The sequence below is a fragment of the Astatotilapia calliptera genome, chromosome 20, assembly GCF_900246225.1.
Source record: "Astatotilapia calliptera chromosome 20, fAstCal1.2, whole genome shotgun sequence".
Taxonomy (NCBI): Eukaryota; Metazoa; Chordata; class Actinopteri; order Cichliformes; family Cichlidae; genus Astatotilapia; species Astatotilapia calliptera.
The window spans coordinates 1432036-1448648 of NC_039321.1; the positions used below are offsets into that span (position 1 = coordinate 1432036).

Here is a 16613-nt window from a genome sequence, read left to right on the forward strand (position 1 = left end):
CTGTGACAAAAACAGGCAGACAGGGCTGTACAGCAGAGTCAGAGCAGAGAGACAGACGGACGGGAGTGGGGTCGAGGGCGGGGAGACGTCCATCAAGGCAACAAGATGAGGTCGGACTTTGGATTATTGTACATGAAGGAAGACGAGCGTTTGCTCGCTGCTGTTATTTCACAATCAGCAGTGATTATTCAGCTCGAGATACGCAGTTCCCTGTCCATGAGTTCACTCTAGTTTTCTCTAGCTCGCTTGTAGTTTTTCTTTTGCAGGAAAATCCACTGAAAAGACCAAAACCAGTGCTGGATGTGGGCTCACTTTTTGTCTGGAAACTGTCAAAAATCTAGTTTTCTGTAGTAGGATTGGTTTTTTGACCCCTGAAGTGAGCACTGAGGGGACAAGACGCCCTGTCCTAAAATGTAGGACAGGCCTGTCACTGAGTCACAGACTTCTATACAGCCAGAGGAGTCGCCCCCTGCTGGGCTTTGGAAAGAATGCAGGTTTGAGGCACTTCTAGGTTGACTTCACCTTTTTGAGGCCCAAAAACTACATCCATCCTTTAGATGTAGGTTATGGTCACACAGACACACAGTAGAGAACCAGTGATGTAATTCCCTGCTTCCCAACAAATACACTGCTCCTGCCTGTTTGAATTCATTTGTGGCCTAATGAGCAAGTGAAAATAAAAGTAGGAATAATATCGTGTTTGATGGTGTGGGACCAGTTTATACCTCAGAGCCACAGATGGAGGGAAAACCCATTCACCCTCCTGCAGTCACAAACACTCACTACAGCGCAAAATACGAATTCAACTATAATGAGAATTTATTTGCTGGATAATAATGAACTTTGTTTTTATGGGAAACTATCATCTTGGAAGGTCGTTTAAAGTTTTATGTCTACAGTAAGTGGTTGTTGGTTTTGGTCTTTTCTGCTTGGTTTGCGTGAATCGCTTCGTCGGGTTTGTCTCTCTGCTCGACAGACTGTAAGAATAAGCGTCAGCTGTGGGTGGGAACACGGGGCTCCCTGTGTGTAATCCTGCGACACATATTTTCATCGGATTGATTTTTTTTGATCCGCATCGGCATCAGTGCAGCGTGTCCAAGGCAACGAAATAAACCCTCTGAGCTATAAAACTGTTTCCGGTGCAGGTCCATCCAGAGAACATCATCTCACCCGCTGCCATTAAACAGCTCAGCGAGCTGTAGAAACATTTATGACATAGCTTTTTAATAATCAGTATTATTTGCTGCATTGCTACGCGCTATAAAGAAACTGAATGAATGAAGGGGAGTGTTTTTCTCTCTACGGTTCTAATCTTCTCTAAACGTCTCGAGGCTACTGAGCGACACGAAAGGAAAACCTAAGATTAGACGATGGAGGGGAGGGTGTTGATACAAAATACAAGTACAAAATCAAACAGAGCAAAAGATAAAAAGACAAACTGCAATTCAATGATTTTAGAGAAGAAGCAATGGAAATAAAAAAACTGACAATCTCAAGGTTCTATTTACATTCAGGGAGCGATTACATCTGATCCTCTTTCTCCTCCGCCTCCTCCCTCGCTCCGTCAGAGGGTCCGTTTTGCTACAGAGGACCCGCCATGTGGGCCTCCACTTCATGTGTTCATCAGTATGTGTGTGTGTGTGTGTGTGTGTGTATGCATAGGAATTTTTCCAATCATATTCAAAGGCAGCCCTGAAACATCTGAAGCAGTGAACTGTGCTGTCTGCTGGCCGTTTACAGGGTTTAATGGACGTTTGCAGAAACTGCAACGCTGAAAACTTTTACACATGAAGCTGCGTCTGAGGAGAGATGACTGACAGGAAGAGGGAGGAGAGGAGGTTCATCTGGACTCTCCTAAGGCAACAGAGCTCCCCTCTCTGCAGGTCAAAGGGCAGGGATGGAGAGCAAGCACACACACACATGCACACACACACGCACGCACGCACGCACGCACGCACGCACGCACGCACACACACACACACACACACACACACACACACACACACACACACAGAGCGTAACAGTCTCGCTCTTTAACTCAAATATCAATGAAATGCTTTAGAAATGCCTGGAAGCTGGCATGCATCTATAAATAGTAAAAACCGTTCCATGACGCATGCATGCAAACTCAGATACATAAGTTGGTAACAAAAACACATAAATATAAAAAATCGACATATAAATATGCTAAGGAAACAAAAAGAGACTGAAATGTTTGTTTACGATGAAATAAAGTGATTTGGTCCAAGATGAAAGATGAAAAACTCCCAGATTTTTGCTTTTTCTTTGTGACGCTCTCCCATAAATCATCTCCGTCTCCTGGGCTGAGCTGCACCAGCTTCTCTAAGTTTCTATTTAAAGTCTAACTTTACTGCGTCATGTGCAAACACCACTCTAAGGTAAAAAGTCAAAGAGCAGCTTTGTCCTGGTGGACAGATGGAGCAACCAAGAATCAGACGCAACACTCTGAGCCATGAAACTCATTTCCTTATGAGACTGAGACTGGTTTCACTTTAAGGCCATCTCAGCGAGTCCCGGCTTAATTCGCAATTACATTCATCAAATCAGGAAAGATTTTAGTAAACAGTAAATTGTTTGTGCCCAATTACAAAGCTTTCCATCGTGTAAACAAACCACAACATGGTCACTACAAACCTGGTGAAGTCCAGATAAATCCAGAGATGTATGTCAGTTAGAGCCAAAGAACCTCAGAGGGAGCTCCACCTGCAGCCGCTCAGGTGACTTTCTAGTTTGAGATATGCTGAGGTGTCAGAACACGTCATGAAGGGTACGGAGAGGACATCAGAAGCTCAAACTGTATTAGCTAAAATGCACAGAGAATGGATCCTTTATCAGAATTAGTATTAATAAGCTTTATTGTTTTATTTTTATGTTTAAGCTGATATTCACCGTTAGCCAATCAGCTGTCACTTGGTTCTTCCAGACTAGCAAACTGTTTGCTTTGTGGTCACTGACTACAAAAAGTTAGTCCAGAATTTTAAATATTCATTAATAATCCTACATAAGAACTAGTCTGTTTTGTATCCCTTTATTATGAATTCAATTGAAGTTTCATAGCTCTTAAACTGTCTCCATGTACTCATTTGGGTGTTAATCTATGTGAGTAGTTACTGACATGTGAAGCTGAATCAGATGCTGCAGACCAGAATAACATTCGCTGCGTGTCTTCGGCGGGCTACGTGTCCCGAACACCATCTCAGTTGTTACAAAATCAGAAGTTTTACATGTTCAGTAACAATCCTGCAAACAGACTGAGCTCATGTAACCTGACTCACCGAGCTCAGGAGCAGCTGGTGCAGCTCTCGCCCTCACCTCACTCAGTTTGTTCGCTCATACGAGTTTCTAATCACGCGGTTGTATGTGTGTGTGTTTTTGTGTGTGTTTGTAAACTGTAAACAGCTTCACTGCATAAACCAATGGAATGTACTGACATTGTGTGTGTGTGTGTGTGTGTGTGTGTGTGTTTTGGCCATGTGTGTCTCTAGCTGGGCCGATTTAGGATGCTCGACATGGAGGGAGCGACGGGGGGAGGTGGGACTGCATTAACGGGGGAGGCGGGGCCCGAGCTCTCGTTGCCGTGGGGAACAGATGCCCGGCCGCTGTACTGGCCGATGAAGGAGCCGTCCTCGTTGAACTGGATGTCCACGCTGTCCCCGTATTCAGCCAGAGAGTCGACGCTGCCCATCTTACTTTCCTCCAGAGACTGCTGGCTGTCCGAGCGCTTCTCATCGCCATCGCTGGAGGACGGCACAGAGACTCAGTGTAAATTCTCACAGACAAAAAGTGAAGTCTGATAAATGCAGGAACATGCTGTGTAGCATCACACAGACACGGTGACATCATAACTGTGTCAAATTTGTGAAATATGTCCCAAACTGAAAATGGAAAGAAAGAAACTGCATGGGTAAGTACATCCTCTTTAACAGTTCATCATGTTAAGGAGGATCAAGTTATTATAAGTATTTAAATAAATTTAAAGTATTTAAATAAAAAAAATGTAATGATATAAAATAAACAATTTTAAAAATGCTGAAAAGACAAATATGAAATAACATAGTATAAAATAACACATGAATAAAATGTTAATAAAATTCTTCCTGGTGTTCAAGGACTGCAGGCTGATTATGCAAATGATGCCTAATTACACAAAAACTCAAAGAAATGCACACAGAATGAAAAGTTTCATTAAATCTAAACAGCTTCTCGACACAAACACGCAAACACACATGTGAGTGCTACAGAGGGGTGAACTGTCCTACCTCTCCAGGGATCTGCAGGCAGAGCATTGAAGGGAGAAAGAAAAGTGAATGAAAGGAAGCAGAGCTGCGAGCATGACGAGCTGCACGCTCAGATGAAGCCGTCAAACTCGATGTTTCAGAAACAAAACAAAGTTTCATAATATGATTTACTGCAGGGATATTATCACTGTTTATATAAAAACATACTGTATATAACTGATCTCATTGTTGTGTCGACATGAAGGATTTTTGTGCAAAAACTAAACAACAACACACTGACTCAAATCGCAGGGTCGCTCTGTGTTTTGTGCTCTTGCTGTATTTTGTACCTGCAGGGCCACCGTAGCACTTTGTTCTGTGTGGAAGCAAATGCATTTCAAGCATAGCCTGTAATCATGAGTGACATTCAAAAAGGCCCACCTGTATTCTCCAAAGGCTTCATCTTTCATTGGTCGAGCTTCAGAGTCCACCTCCTTACTTTCTTTGTCCTTCACTGTGAAAAAAAGAAACCTTTAACTCTGCGTTAGAGTCTGTGTGAGTCAGAGAGTGTGAGTCCAGCTGCGCACCACAGTGTACCTGCATATTTGCCGCCCTTGCTGCGTTTGATAAGGCAGAGGATGAGCAGTATGAGAACCAGCAGCACGATGGCGCTGATGAGTCCAATCAGCCAGCCTTGGGTGGCGAACCTGCCGGTTATCTCTGACGGCACTGAGAGAACAGAGACAGACTGTCACAGAAATGTTTGGAATGATGTCTGTGAAGGTTCTCAGTCATCCAGGTCATCGTAGTCTAAGGAGCTTGGAAAGAAAAGCGTCTGGACTTCTTTGAGTTGCTTGAAGACGTTTCACCTCTCATCTGTGAAGCTTCTAGCTTCTAGGATCAAATGGTGGAGAATCCCAGATTTAAGCTCTTTGGGAGTAACCCACCGAGAGGACCCCTAATGATCCTCTACCTAATTACATGAGCCAAGGTGTGAAGGTGTAGGTCCCAATCAGCCAAGGTTTCGAGTGAGCTCATTGTGAAACTTAGCCCCATCCTAACATGTGATTTCCTGAGGTCAGATGGCCCAGGAAGCGTCTGGGAAGGATCTCAGAACTGGATTAAAGATGGCAGACAGTTGGTGTCTCCACCATTTGACGCTAGAACTGAAGAAGCTTCTCGGATGAGAGGTGAAACGTCTTCAAGCAACTTAAAGAAGTCCAGACACGTTTGGAATTATGATTTTCACACAGGTAGCGAGATTAGCCCGCCTGAAAACTCCACAGTGCTAGTCCCAAAAGTTGATTCTGTTCATTGGACGTAACGTTTTCAGTGGGAGAAACACTTCGTCATCATCCAGGTGATTTCTTCAGTCTCAGCTGACTGCAGGTTTCAATCTTATAAACAGTCCATTTGCATAATGACTGAAACCAGCCCACTGAGGAACAATGGGCTGGGAGGTCAGTTCCTTGATCATTAATATGCAAATTCTCTTGACCATTGATCAACAACCACTGATCAAAGCTCATTGATCAATGGTCATGAGTCCCATTCACAGAGAGTTGGGGAATGGCTGCAATCACAGCATTGTAAGATGGTAACAGATGTACCCTTAGGCCCCCTCCTCGATTCAGAGATGGTCTTTCCCTTTTCACATAAACGGCCTCCTTGACTCCGCCCTTAAACCAGCGTTCCTCCCTATCCAGGATGTTACATCCTCATCATTGAAAGAGTGTCCACTGGCCTGTAGGTGTGAATAGACTGCAGAGTCTTGGCCTGACGAGGTGGCTCTTCTGTGATGTGACACCCGCTTCACCAGAGGTTGTTTACTTTCTCCAATGTATAAATCCTGGCAATCCTCCAACCAGATCAAAGCTCCAGGTCAAGCTTTGTTCAGAGAATTTGCATACTAATGATCAAGGAACTGACCTCCCAGCCCATTGTTCCTTCAGTGGGCTGGTTTCAGTCATTATACAAATGTCCTGTTTATAAGGTTGGGGAAACCTGCAGTCAGCTGAGACTGAAGAAGTCGCTTAAATCAGTGATGAAGTGTTTCTCCCACTGAAAACGTTACGTCCAGATGAACAGAATTAACTTTTTGGGATTTACTTACCTGGATGATTGAGCACGCATCAGGACGTCGACAGTGCTAGATTTGTGAATCTGTGAAGATTGTGGCATCAACCTCTACTACTCTGCATACTTACATGGTTCCACGGTCTTTGCCTCGCCTTGCCAATAAGTGGAGTTTCCATGCATGACCCTCAGGTGGTACTGAGCTCCTGGTTGGAGGCCCGTCAGCATATAGAAACCCTGCGTAGTGTTGACCTGTTCTGACTTCTCCCACCCACCACCTCCTGCAGCCACACGGCAGAGAAGAATGAAACATATGAAGAACATAGTAGGAATCAATCCTAAAGCTGTTCCTCCTCTCATTTAATGAACTGTCTCTGATTTTTCTGCTCTTTCTAATAATTCTGCTGTGATGTTGATCCAGAGACGCTGCAGAAGCAAAACAGTGTGAAAATTCATATTCAAATCACTGGATACGCATGAAACATCAGAGAGTCGTGACAGTTTAATCTACTTGTTATCATCATAACAAGTTGGGAGCTGTTTACTTGTTCTTGGTTCACTGCAGGTTCTTCAGGCTCGTCTCACTTTGGATTGAACCATTAGTCAGGCTGTCATGTTCTCAGACCAAAGTATAACTTCAAGAGAAAAAAGCCTTAAAGGTCTATTTTTTGGACATTTGAGAGTTTTTTCAGATTTGACTGTTGAGCCTCCGCATGCTGTTCTTCAACACTGAAGTTTAAACCTCTGTTCGATCATTTAGAGTCAGGATCTTCAAAATAATTGGTCGAATCACCGCCGGGAACTGTTATCAAGACTTTGAGAAGGACTCAGACATGTTTTCCTTCCTTACTCTCCAGCTCCTTTATTCCCCTTTCTAAGAGTCATTGTCCACACATGCTCACAGACCCCCTCAAACTTCCTCTCCCTGCAAGCCGTCCTGTCCTTACCGCTCTTCTTGAGGTATTGGATGTGGAAGCCGTGGTTTCGGTTTCTCTCTCCGGGCACCCAGCTCAGGTGGACTGATGCGTTACCAGAGGTTACTGTGATGTTTCTCGGAGGCTCTAGAAGGCAGGGGGGTGGAGAAAACAAGGTCAATTTGAGAATTTGGTTTTATTTCACTAAATAAAGCCGAACACTAAACGGTGTGAGGCAGAATTCTGAAGTTTCACCTCCATCAAGCAGGGTGGCTCCCCTGCGTGTGATGGGAGGGCCTTGTCCAATCTTTGTGCATGCTGTTACTTTGAAGATGTAATGGCTGTTGGGGTCCAGGTTGTCCAGCGTGATGTGCTTTACTGTGGGATCATTGACTTTCAGTATCTCCACAGGACTGTCTTTGCTTTCCACCTCTACAGATGAAACACAAACCAGGCAGAAAAACATGACTAAGAACGCTTGGTGGCCAAACGCTGTTCCCAGAAAGTGAAATAAATAAAACTTAAACAGGGACAAAGAAAAACATTGAAATCTGAAGGAAACACCAGAAAGTAAAGTTACAACAGAATTCAAGGATGAACACAAAAAGAAAAGTCACAATCGTTAAACTTCATCTTATTTTCATGACGCAGCCAGGATCAGACCTTACCCCGTTGGTACTGCACTATGTATCCCAGCAGAATGCCGTTGGTCTCAGCTGGAGGGCTCCAGGAGAGAATCAGGGATTTTTCTGTCGGGCTTTCAAACTCCAGAGTTGCAGGAGGACCAGGAACTGCACACACAGAACAGTTCCAGGTGAGGTTTGTGTAACTTGAGAACTGATCCTGAACTCTTAGACACGAGGGAAGAAAGTTCGGTTGACTTTATTCTGTCTGAATGTCAAAGTCCGCTCGGATATGAATGTCGTGTCGTAAGCTTTTGGGTCAGGTGCAGAGGTTGCAATGGGCTGGAACAAGAGCAGCATTCTGATACCTTCAAATAATTGGTAATTAAAGCAGACAGCTAACTTACTACACAATGCTGCTCAGATCAGCTGACCTTTGACTTGTGGAACCTGTCAAATTGCACTTCGATCCATGGTCACATGACCCTCAAACAGCAGTGTTTGGTTGAAACTCACCTCCCTCCGGCGTGTGGAAGTGGTGCGGCGGGGAGCGAGGACTCTCCCCTTTGCTGTTAAACGCAGTGACCGTCAGCTCATACTCAGAAAACAGTCGCAGTCCCGTCACCTCCGCTGAGGTCTTGCTATGGTCAACCTCCTCCACCTGCCAGCTGTGCTCGTCTGTCTCACTCAATTGTTTAGATCTTTCTCCTCTGTCCTCCTCATGTTGGGATTGTCTGAGAGACCTCCGGCTCCGTTCGGCCTTGGGAGCCAGCCTCTTATAGTAGATCTGAAACAAGCATAGAGAAACATGAACACACTTTATGTGCTTTGATAAAGTTACAGCTGAAAATGAAATTAAAAAATTCAGAACACGATAAAAACTTTTATCAGCCTGTGTTTTCATCCATTATTCTACTAATCAAAGATGCCACTCGGGACTATTTTCTGGGGTTTGATTGACAGAAAGATTATAAAGTTTCTCAGTATTAAAGATGGGCAGAGGCTCAAAGCCAAAGTCCAATTAAATTTTTGAAACATCGCACCAAGTAATAACCTTACATGAACAGAGGATTTAAATGTTAAGAGCATTTCTGTGATGTGAGTCAGGTAATTAAACTCAATGAGAAGTGCTACCCTGTATCCCAGCAGCAAACCTCGGACCCTCTGGGCTTCGTTCCAGCTCACTCTGATGGTGCTGTTCATCACGGTGGTTGAAACTCCAGTCGGCGCTTCCTCTGGCTCTGAGAGAAGCAGCAAGGCACGAACATAAGAAATCAGCACAGCAGCGATGTTATTTGCACAAACTCGCAGTTTATGACTGTGTGTGTGAATGTGTATTGATATCTTTGTGGGGACAAAAGTTGGACTTTTACTATAGTTGTGGGGACCAACAGCCTTCATGGGGACCAGAATTCTGGTCCTCACAAGTCTGAAGGCATTTTTAAAACTAAAAAAGGTGGTTCTAGTGTCAGGGTTACAACTGGGTTATGGTTAGGTTTAGGGTAAGGGGCTAGGGAAAGCATTATGTCAGTTACACACAAGATATGAATACGCAACATGTGTATGTGTGTGTGCACGGTTTTCTGTCAGAGACAAACTTCTGAATTTCTGCTGAATTCATTACACTAGTAAATACCCATTGCTGCAGTAATGACTTGTCTGTGATTGTCAGGATATTTCTAAGCAATACGGTGATGTCATAATATAAGCACGTGAACCTGAAATGATGAATAGTTTAACAGCATGTGTCTGTGAAGGTCCTCATTGATCCAGGTCATTGTAGTCTAAGGAGCTTGGAAAGAAAAGCGTCTGGACTTCTTTAAGTTGCTTGACCTCATTCGAGAAGCTTCTTCAGTTTTAGGGTCAAATGGTGGAGAGTCCCAGATTTAAGCTCTTTGGGAGTAACCCACCGAGAGGGACAATGGACCCACTATTGACCCTCTACCTAAGCACACGAGCCAAGAGAAGACAGATGTGTGAAGGAGTGACCTTTGACCTTTAGATGCCGATGGACAGCTGAGTCTTGTCCTGTGGAGGTGGCTCTTCTGTGTTGTGCCATGCGCTTGTGAAGTGGCTGTTTGGTCTCTCCAATGTAGAGGTCTGAGCATTCCTCGCTGCACTGTACAGCATACACCACATTGTTAAGTTTGTGTTTAGGAGTTTTGTCTTTGGGATGAACCAGTTTCTGTCTGAGCGTGTTGCTGGGTCTGAAGTAAACTGGGATGTTGTGCTTGGAGAAAACTCCTAAAGAATGGCAAACAGTTATCCTTTGTGTCAAACTAGGGAAGACACAAAGGATAACTGTTTGTCATTCCTGAACTGTGCTGTGCGCATTGAGAAGAAACCTCAACATCGAAGTTTACCGGAAGCCCACGCACACGGACCAGTACCTCCTCTTTGACTCCCATCACCCTCTGGAACACAGACTTGGAGTAATTAGGACCCTACACCACCGGGCAGAACATGTTCCCTCTAAGCCTGAAGGAAAAAAGAAGCAACACACACATGCAAAGGAAACACTTAAAACATTGTCATCCCCTCTGTAGCCGGTGTATCAGAGAAACTCAGGAGAGTTTTCTCCAAGCACAACATCCTAGTTTACTTCAGACCCAGCAGCACACTTGGACACAAACTGGTTCACCCGAACGACAAAACTCCTAAACACAAACTTAACAATGTGGTGTATGCTGTACAGTGCAGCGAGGAATGCCCAGACCTCTACATTGGAGAGACCAAACAGCCACTTCACAAGCGCATGGCACAACACAGAAGAGCCACCTCCACAGGACAAGACTCAGCAGTCCATCTGCATCTTAAGGATAAAGGACACTCTTTCGAGGATGCCAATGTTCACATTTTGGACAGAGAGGACAGATGGTTTGAAAGAGGAGTGAAAGAAGCATCTATGTCCACTGTGAGCGACCATCTTTGAACAGAGGCGGAGCTTGTGACACCAATTGTCTGCCATCTATAATCCAGTTTTGAGATCCTTCCCAGATGCCTTAACGCCCACTCACACCCTGGGCCATCTGACCTCAGGAAATGACATAATAAGGTGGGGCCAGGTTTCACAATGAGCTCACCTGAAACTCTGGCTGATTGTGACCCACACCCAGTTTCACACCTTGGCTCATGTGATTAGAGGATCATCAGGGGGTCCTTTTGTCCCTCTGTGGGGGGGACACTCCCATATGGCCTAAATCTGGGACTCTCCACCATTTGACCCTAGAACTGAAGAAGCTTAGCCCGTTGGTAAGAACCTTTGGACGGTGTCATGTCACGCGTTGCTGCTGCTGCTGCTGCTGCTGATAAAACACTGAGCTTTCCAAAGACCAGTGAAGACCTCAGAGCTCGAGGTAACTGAAGGAAACCGTGATGACTGCTGTGAGGAATGACCTTGGCAGTCATCACCTTTTTACCTCCTAACTACCCTCTAACTGAACAGTTCTCTAAACAGAAATAAGTCAGTTCGAGCTGAAACTCGTATTTCTCATTAAAATGACAACATTACAAAAGAGGCAATTATTGATTCACATGCCGAACATTCAGCGTGAGACATTAAACCCTCAGCTGCATCATTCCCATCATCCACTCATTGAGATTCTTGACTTTTGACCTAAAGACATTTTCCCAGCAGGATCTAAGCACTGACAGGAAACTTCACTATATGCTCTGAGTGATTAACAGCCTGCACAGCAGCAAAGCATTCATGTGTACAGCTGCCGGGCACTCCAACAAGAGATGTTAGATTTGACATTTTGACAGAAAGAGCTGTGATGTGATGCTTCATGAAGCTGTTGCAGTGAGATTATTTATGACTGATGGCATTCATAAGCTGTATGGATAAACATGGTTAACTCAGATTGTTTTAAGTTGATATTTTCAGAACTGGCTCACTGTCATCAGTATTACTGACTTGTAGATATCATGTACTGTCTCTATATGTGTATGTATGAGCTTTAGTTCCAGTCCTCTCAGTGGGTGCACACAGGCTTTAGCCCTGTAATGGTTCCCAGTTACACACAATAACAGGCCCTCCCATTACAGCACTCGGCCACAGGGATGAAGCTCTGGGATGACGTACTGTCCTCTCCGGAGTGCCCGCTCTCCGACTTTGGTTCCGGTCCTCCTCCGAGAGCGTTGACAGATCGGACTTTGATCTCAAACGGTGTGTACGTTCCTGTGTTGTTCACTATGAACGGTGGAGACCTCACACGGCCGGAGTTCCAGTTTACATTTGACCCATCGGCCTCCCTCCACAGCACCTCGTACTGGAAGTTCTGGCCGTTATGGAAACGCTTGTCTATCTCCTGCAACAGAAAGTATGAATATGAAGTGCCCGTGGACTGTGCTTTTCATGAAACATATCAGAGGATGTTTACTCGAGCCCACTGCATACACGCTGACATACTCACATCCCACGTGATGATCAGTGTCCCTGGTTCTGAGGAGTTACTGCGCACTCCTGTAGGGTTGATGGAGGGAACTAAAAGGGTGAAGGAAAATATCTCAGTTTAATAAACACACTTCAGTCATCCTGTATTGATCTTCTTTATTGATCTCCATGACCATTGATCAACCATGTTTTATATTTCTTTGTGAAACTTTCAGACTGATAATGTAATTAATGGTAAATACATTTTCCGTCCCTCTAATGTCAGCCTGAGGCTCAGCTGTGAGTCAGACTCCATGGTAAAACTTCACAGCAGAAACAAACTTCCTGCAGAAGAACAACACGGTGATGACCATAAACTGCTGTTCCAAAAACCGGTGGGTAATGCCACGCCTCATATTGAGCTCCTGGACACAGTCTATAAAAATCACTGCTAGTAGCAGTTGTAACTCTAAAGCTCATCACATCTGCTGCTAGCTTATATTGTTGTTTCATTCACTGAAGTCTTTTCCAGCCTCTGACAAATGGATCCTATCACTTAAGGCTAGAGGTGGGCGGATCGATACCAATGCTGGTACTGGTATCGGATCGATACTATCATGATAGGATCGATTTTTATTTCTATCTTTTAGTTGCAGCACGTAGCCCAGTGAATTGTGTTAAATAAAGTGTATACCTCAAACATGCACCTGTGATGTTCACGGTCACGTCTATTTTATTTATGTCCTATAGCAAACATAAATTAAAAAAACCTCCCAATTTAAAATACACGAAAAGCTGAAGAGTGTGTTTTGTTGTGTCAACTAATTATTGTGGAAATTAAAAATCACAGTTGAAATCAGAATCTCATAAATCATGCTGCTCTTCCCTACATAAGCTGCCTTTAAGCTTTGGTATCAGTACTGGTATTGGCAGTACTGGCCCTGTATTTATTTGATATTGGATCTATACCAACATTTGCACAGCACAAGTTGAGGTATTGTTCTTTACCATCAGGTGGCGTGCTGTGGTGGTCTGAGGAGTTGCTGTGTCTGCTCCTGCCAACCTCATTGATGGCGATGACCCGGAATCGGTAGGTGGAGAATGGATGGAGGGTCAGCTCCACGTGGTTGAAGTCGCCTGGCACTTTCTTCATTTCCTCCCATGTCCACTTCCTCTCCTCCGTGTGGTACTCCTCCCGAGCCTGTATGATGAACTCTGGAAGGAGTCAGACACGATCTGGTTCATCAGCTGTTTTTCAGCTGTAGGTCGGTTTTTCAGTTCAGTTCTTTTTTATTTCAAACATATACATTCACCAACGTTTCATAAAATCATTCCATACAGTTGTTTGAAAAGGAGTAGGCAGAAGTATATACTTATTTAGCCCTACCCCCTCAGGTTTACATCCTCATCATCTAAACTTGAACAACAAAAACGTATACACCGCCTTCAACTTAGAACATAACATCTCAAAAAGTATTTTCACATGTTCAACTAAAACTATATTTAGATTTGCTAATTTGCAGAAGAAAATAAACATGAGTTTGACTGCTGTCTTGGGTTAATTGCATTTTCTTCATTCTTATACTTATTTAAAATTTATTGTTTGAGTTTTATTTTAAACTGGTTTATATCACTACTGACCTTTATTACTTCTTTTAACTCATTCCAGAATTTAACTCCCGCTATTGAAATAGACATTCTTTTCAATGTTGTTCTTACTCTTTGTAATTTTCAAATAAATACGTTTTAAATAAAGTTGAATGAGCAACATGGTTTGTTTCAGGAATGCCTAAGGTGTTCATCCATCCATCCATCTTCTTCTGCTTTATCCGAGGCTGGGTCGCGGGGGCAGCAGCCTAAGCAAAGAGGCCCAGACCTCCCTCTCCCCAGCCACCTCCTTCAGCTTATCCGGGGGAACACCAAGGAGTTCCCAGGCCAGCCGAGAGATATAATCTCTCCAGCGTGTCCTGGGTCTGCCCTGGGGCCTCCTCCCGGTAGGACATGCCCGGAACACCTCACCCAGGAGGCGCCCAGGAGGCATCCTTGTCAGATGCCCAAACCACTTCAGCTGGCTCCTTTCGATGTGGAGGAGCTCTACTCTGAGCCCCTCCCGGATGGCTGAACTTCTCACCCTATCTCTAAGGGAGAGGCCAGCCACCCGTTATGGGAAGCTTATTTCCGCTGCTTGTATCCGCAATCTCGTTCTTTCGGTCACTACCCACAGCTCATGGCCATAAGTGAAGGTAGGGGCATAGATCGACCGGTAAATTGAGAGCTTCGCTTTTACACTCAGCTCTCTCTTCATCACGACGGACCGGTTCCAGTGCGAGCTGGAGGCCCTCACCCAATGAAGCCAACAGAACCACATCATCTGCGAAAAGCAGAGATGAGATTCTGAGGCCACCGAAGTGAAAGCCCTCGGCCACTTGGCTGTGCCTAGAAATCCTGTCCATAAAAATTATGAACAGAATTGGTGACAAAGGGCAGCCCTGGTGGAGCCCATCACCCACCAGGAACGAGTCCAACTTATTGCTGGCAATGCGAACCAAGCTCTTGCAACAGTTGTTGCAGGTTTGAATGGCCCGTAGCAATGGGCCAAACACCCCCATACTCCTGCAGCAGCTCCCACAGGACACCCCGAGGGACACGGTCGAATGCCTTCTCCAAGTCCACAATACACATGTAGACTGGTTGGGCAAACTCCCATGCACCCTCAAGTATCCTCGAGAGGATAAAGAGCTGGTCCAGTGTTCCGTGACCAGGACAAAAACCGCATTGTTCCTCCTGCATCCGAGGTTCGACTAGTGGACGAACTCCCCTCTCCAGCACCCTGGCATAGACTTTCCCAGGGAGGCTGAGGAGTGTGATTTCCCTGTAGTTGAAACACACCCTCCGGTCCCCCTTCTTAAAGATGGGGACCACCACCCCGGTCTGCCAGTCCACAGGTACTGCCCCTGATCTCCATGCAACATTGTAGAGGCGTGTCAACCGGGACAGCCCTACAACGTCCAGAGCCTTCAGGAACTCGGGGCAGACCTCATCAACACCAGGGGCTCAGCCACCAAGGAGTTGTTTAACTGCCTCAGTCACCTCACCCCTGGAAATTGGCGGGTCATCCCCCTCATTCCCAGACTCTGCTTCCTACTCGGAAGACGTGTCAGTGGGATTAAGGAGGTCCAGGAAGTATTCCTTCCACCGTCTGACAATTTTCTCAGTCAAAGTCAGCAGCGCTCCATGACAGGCACCAACCACCTTGCGGCCGCAGCTCAATGCAGCAGCTTCGGCAATGGAGATGCTGAACATGGTGCATTCGGACTCAATGTCCCCAGTCTCCCTTGGAATGCTGTTGAAGCTCTGCCGGAGGTGTGCGTTGAAGATCTCACGGACTGGGGCCTCTGCTAGGTGTTCCCAGCACACCCTCACTACGCATTTAGGTGCACCGAGTCTATCCAGCGTCCTCCCCCGCCACCTGATCGATCTCACCACCAGGTGGTGATCAGTTGACAGCGCAGACCCTTTCTTTACCTGAGTGTCCAGAACATATGGTCGCAGGTCTGGTGATACGATTACAAAACCGATTGTCCTGGTGCCACGTGCACTTATGGACACTCTTATGTTCGAACGAGGTGTTCGTTATGGCCAAACTGTGATTTGCACAGAAGTCCAATAACAAAACACCGCTCGGGTTCAGATCGGGGAGGCCTTTCCTCCCAATCATGCCCATCCAGGTCTCGCTGTCGTTACCCATGTTTTTCATAACTGATGAAGATGGAGTGTGATTGGTGGAGGTTGGTGGCCTGCTGTACTCCTTTTTCAGTCATCTCAGAAAAATCCAGAACATTTCATAAGGTTTAAGAGTCTCAGCAGGAAATGAAAATGTCCTCTTCAGCTGCTTCCACTATCAGCACATGACAACAGATACCAAAATTCGCATGTTTTGTTTGTGTGCGTGTGTGGTACCTGTGATGGGGCTGTTGTGGGAGAGTCCTGGGCTCCAGCTGAGAGTCACACTGACCCCCTCAGCATTAGACAGAGTCAGACCACTGGGAGGGTCCGGTTTTGCTGAGAGTACAACAGAAAACAATTAGAGCCACAGTCCAGACACACACACACACACACACACACACACACACACACACACACACACACACACACACACACACACACACACACACACACACCTATGACAGTGATGGAGCCCTGTGCAATCACGTTGTCCACTTTAGTGATGACCTCACAGGAATACTTCGTGCTGTCATTTAATTGGACGTCTGTCACTTTCAGCGTGTTGTTCTTGAAGAAGGTGTACCTGCACACACACACGAGCACACGTGTAATTCTGTGTAACAACAACAGTACAAGTCATTTATTTCTGCACCCTGACAGA

At 45.4% G+C, this 16613-nt stretch overlaps 1 protein-coding gene across 3 annotated transcripts in view; it reads right to left on the reverse strand.

Moving 5' to 3' along the window:
• Positions 1-1968: 1968 nt before the first annotated feature.
• Positions 1969-16613, reverse strand: part of LOC113013792 (neural cell adhesion molecule L1.1-like) — a 44816-nt gene continuing 30171 nt past the window's right edge. For 2 of the 3 annotated variants that reach the window (XM_026154948.1, XM_026154946.1), the window contains 15 exons: positions 16408-16535; positions 16187-16288; positions 13235-13441; positions 12267-12337; positions 11936-12161; positions 8986-9092; positions 8368-8638; positions 7897-8019; positions 7484-7660; positions 7262-7375; positions 6446-6595; positions 4836-4967; positions 4680-4752; positions 4281-4292; positions 1969-3758 (listed from right to left, as the gene is read on the reverse strand). In XM_026154948.1, the coding sequence (XP_026010733.1) occupies positions 3503-3758; positions 4281-4292; positions 4680-4752; positions 4836-4967; positions 6446-6595; positions 7262-7375; positions 7484-7660; positions 7897-8019; positions 8368-8638; positions 8986-9092; positions 11936-12161; positions 12267-12337; positions 13235-13441; positions 16187-16288; positions 16408-16535 (2149 nt within the window). In that variant the 3' untranslated portion in view covers positions 1969-3502. The remainder of the gene's footprint in view (positions 3759-4280; positions 4293-4679; positions 4753-4835; positions 4968-6445; positions 6596-7261; positions 7376-7483; positions 7661-7896; positions 8020-8367; positions 8639-8985; positions 9093-11935; positions 12162-12266; positions 12338-13234; positions 13442-16186; positions 16289-16407; positions 16536-16613) is intronic. The other variant, XM_026154947.1, reaches the window with a different exon arrangement.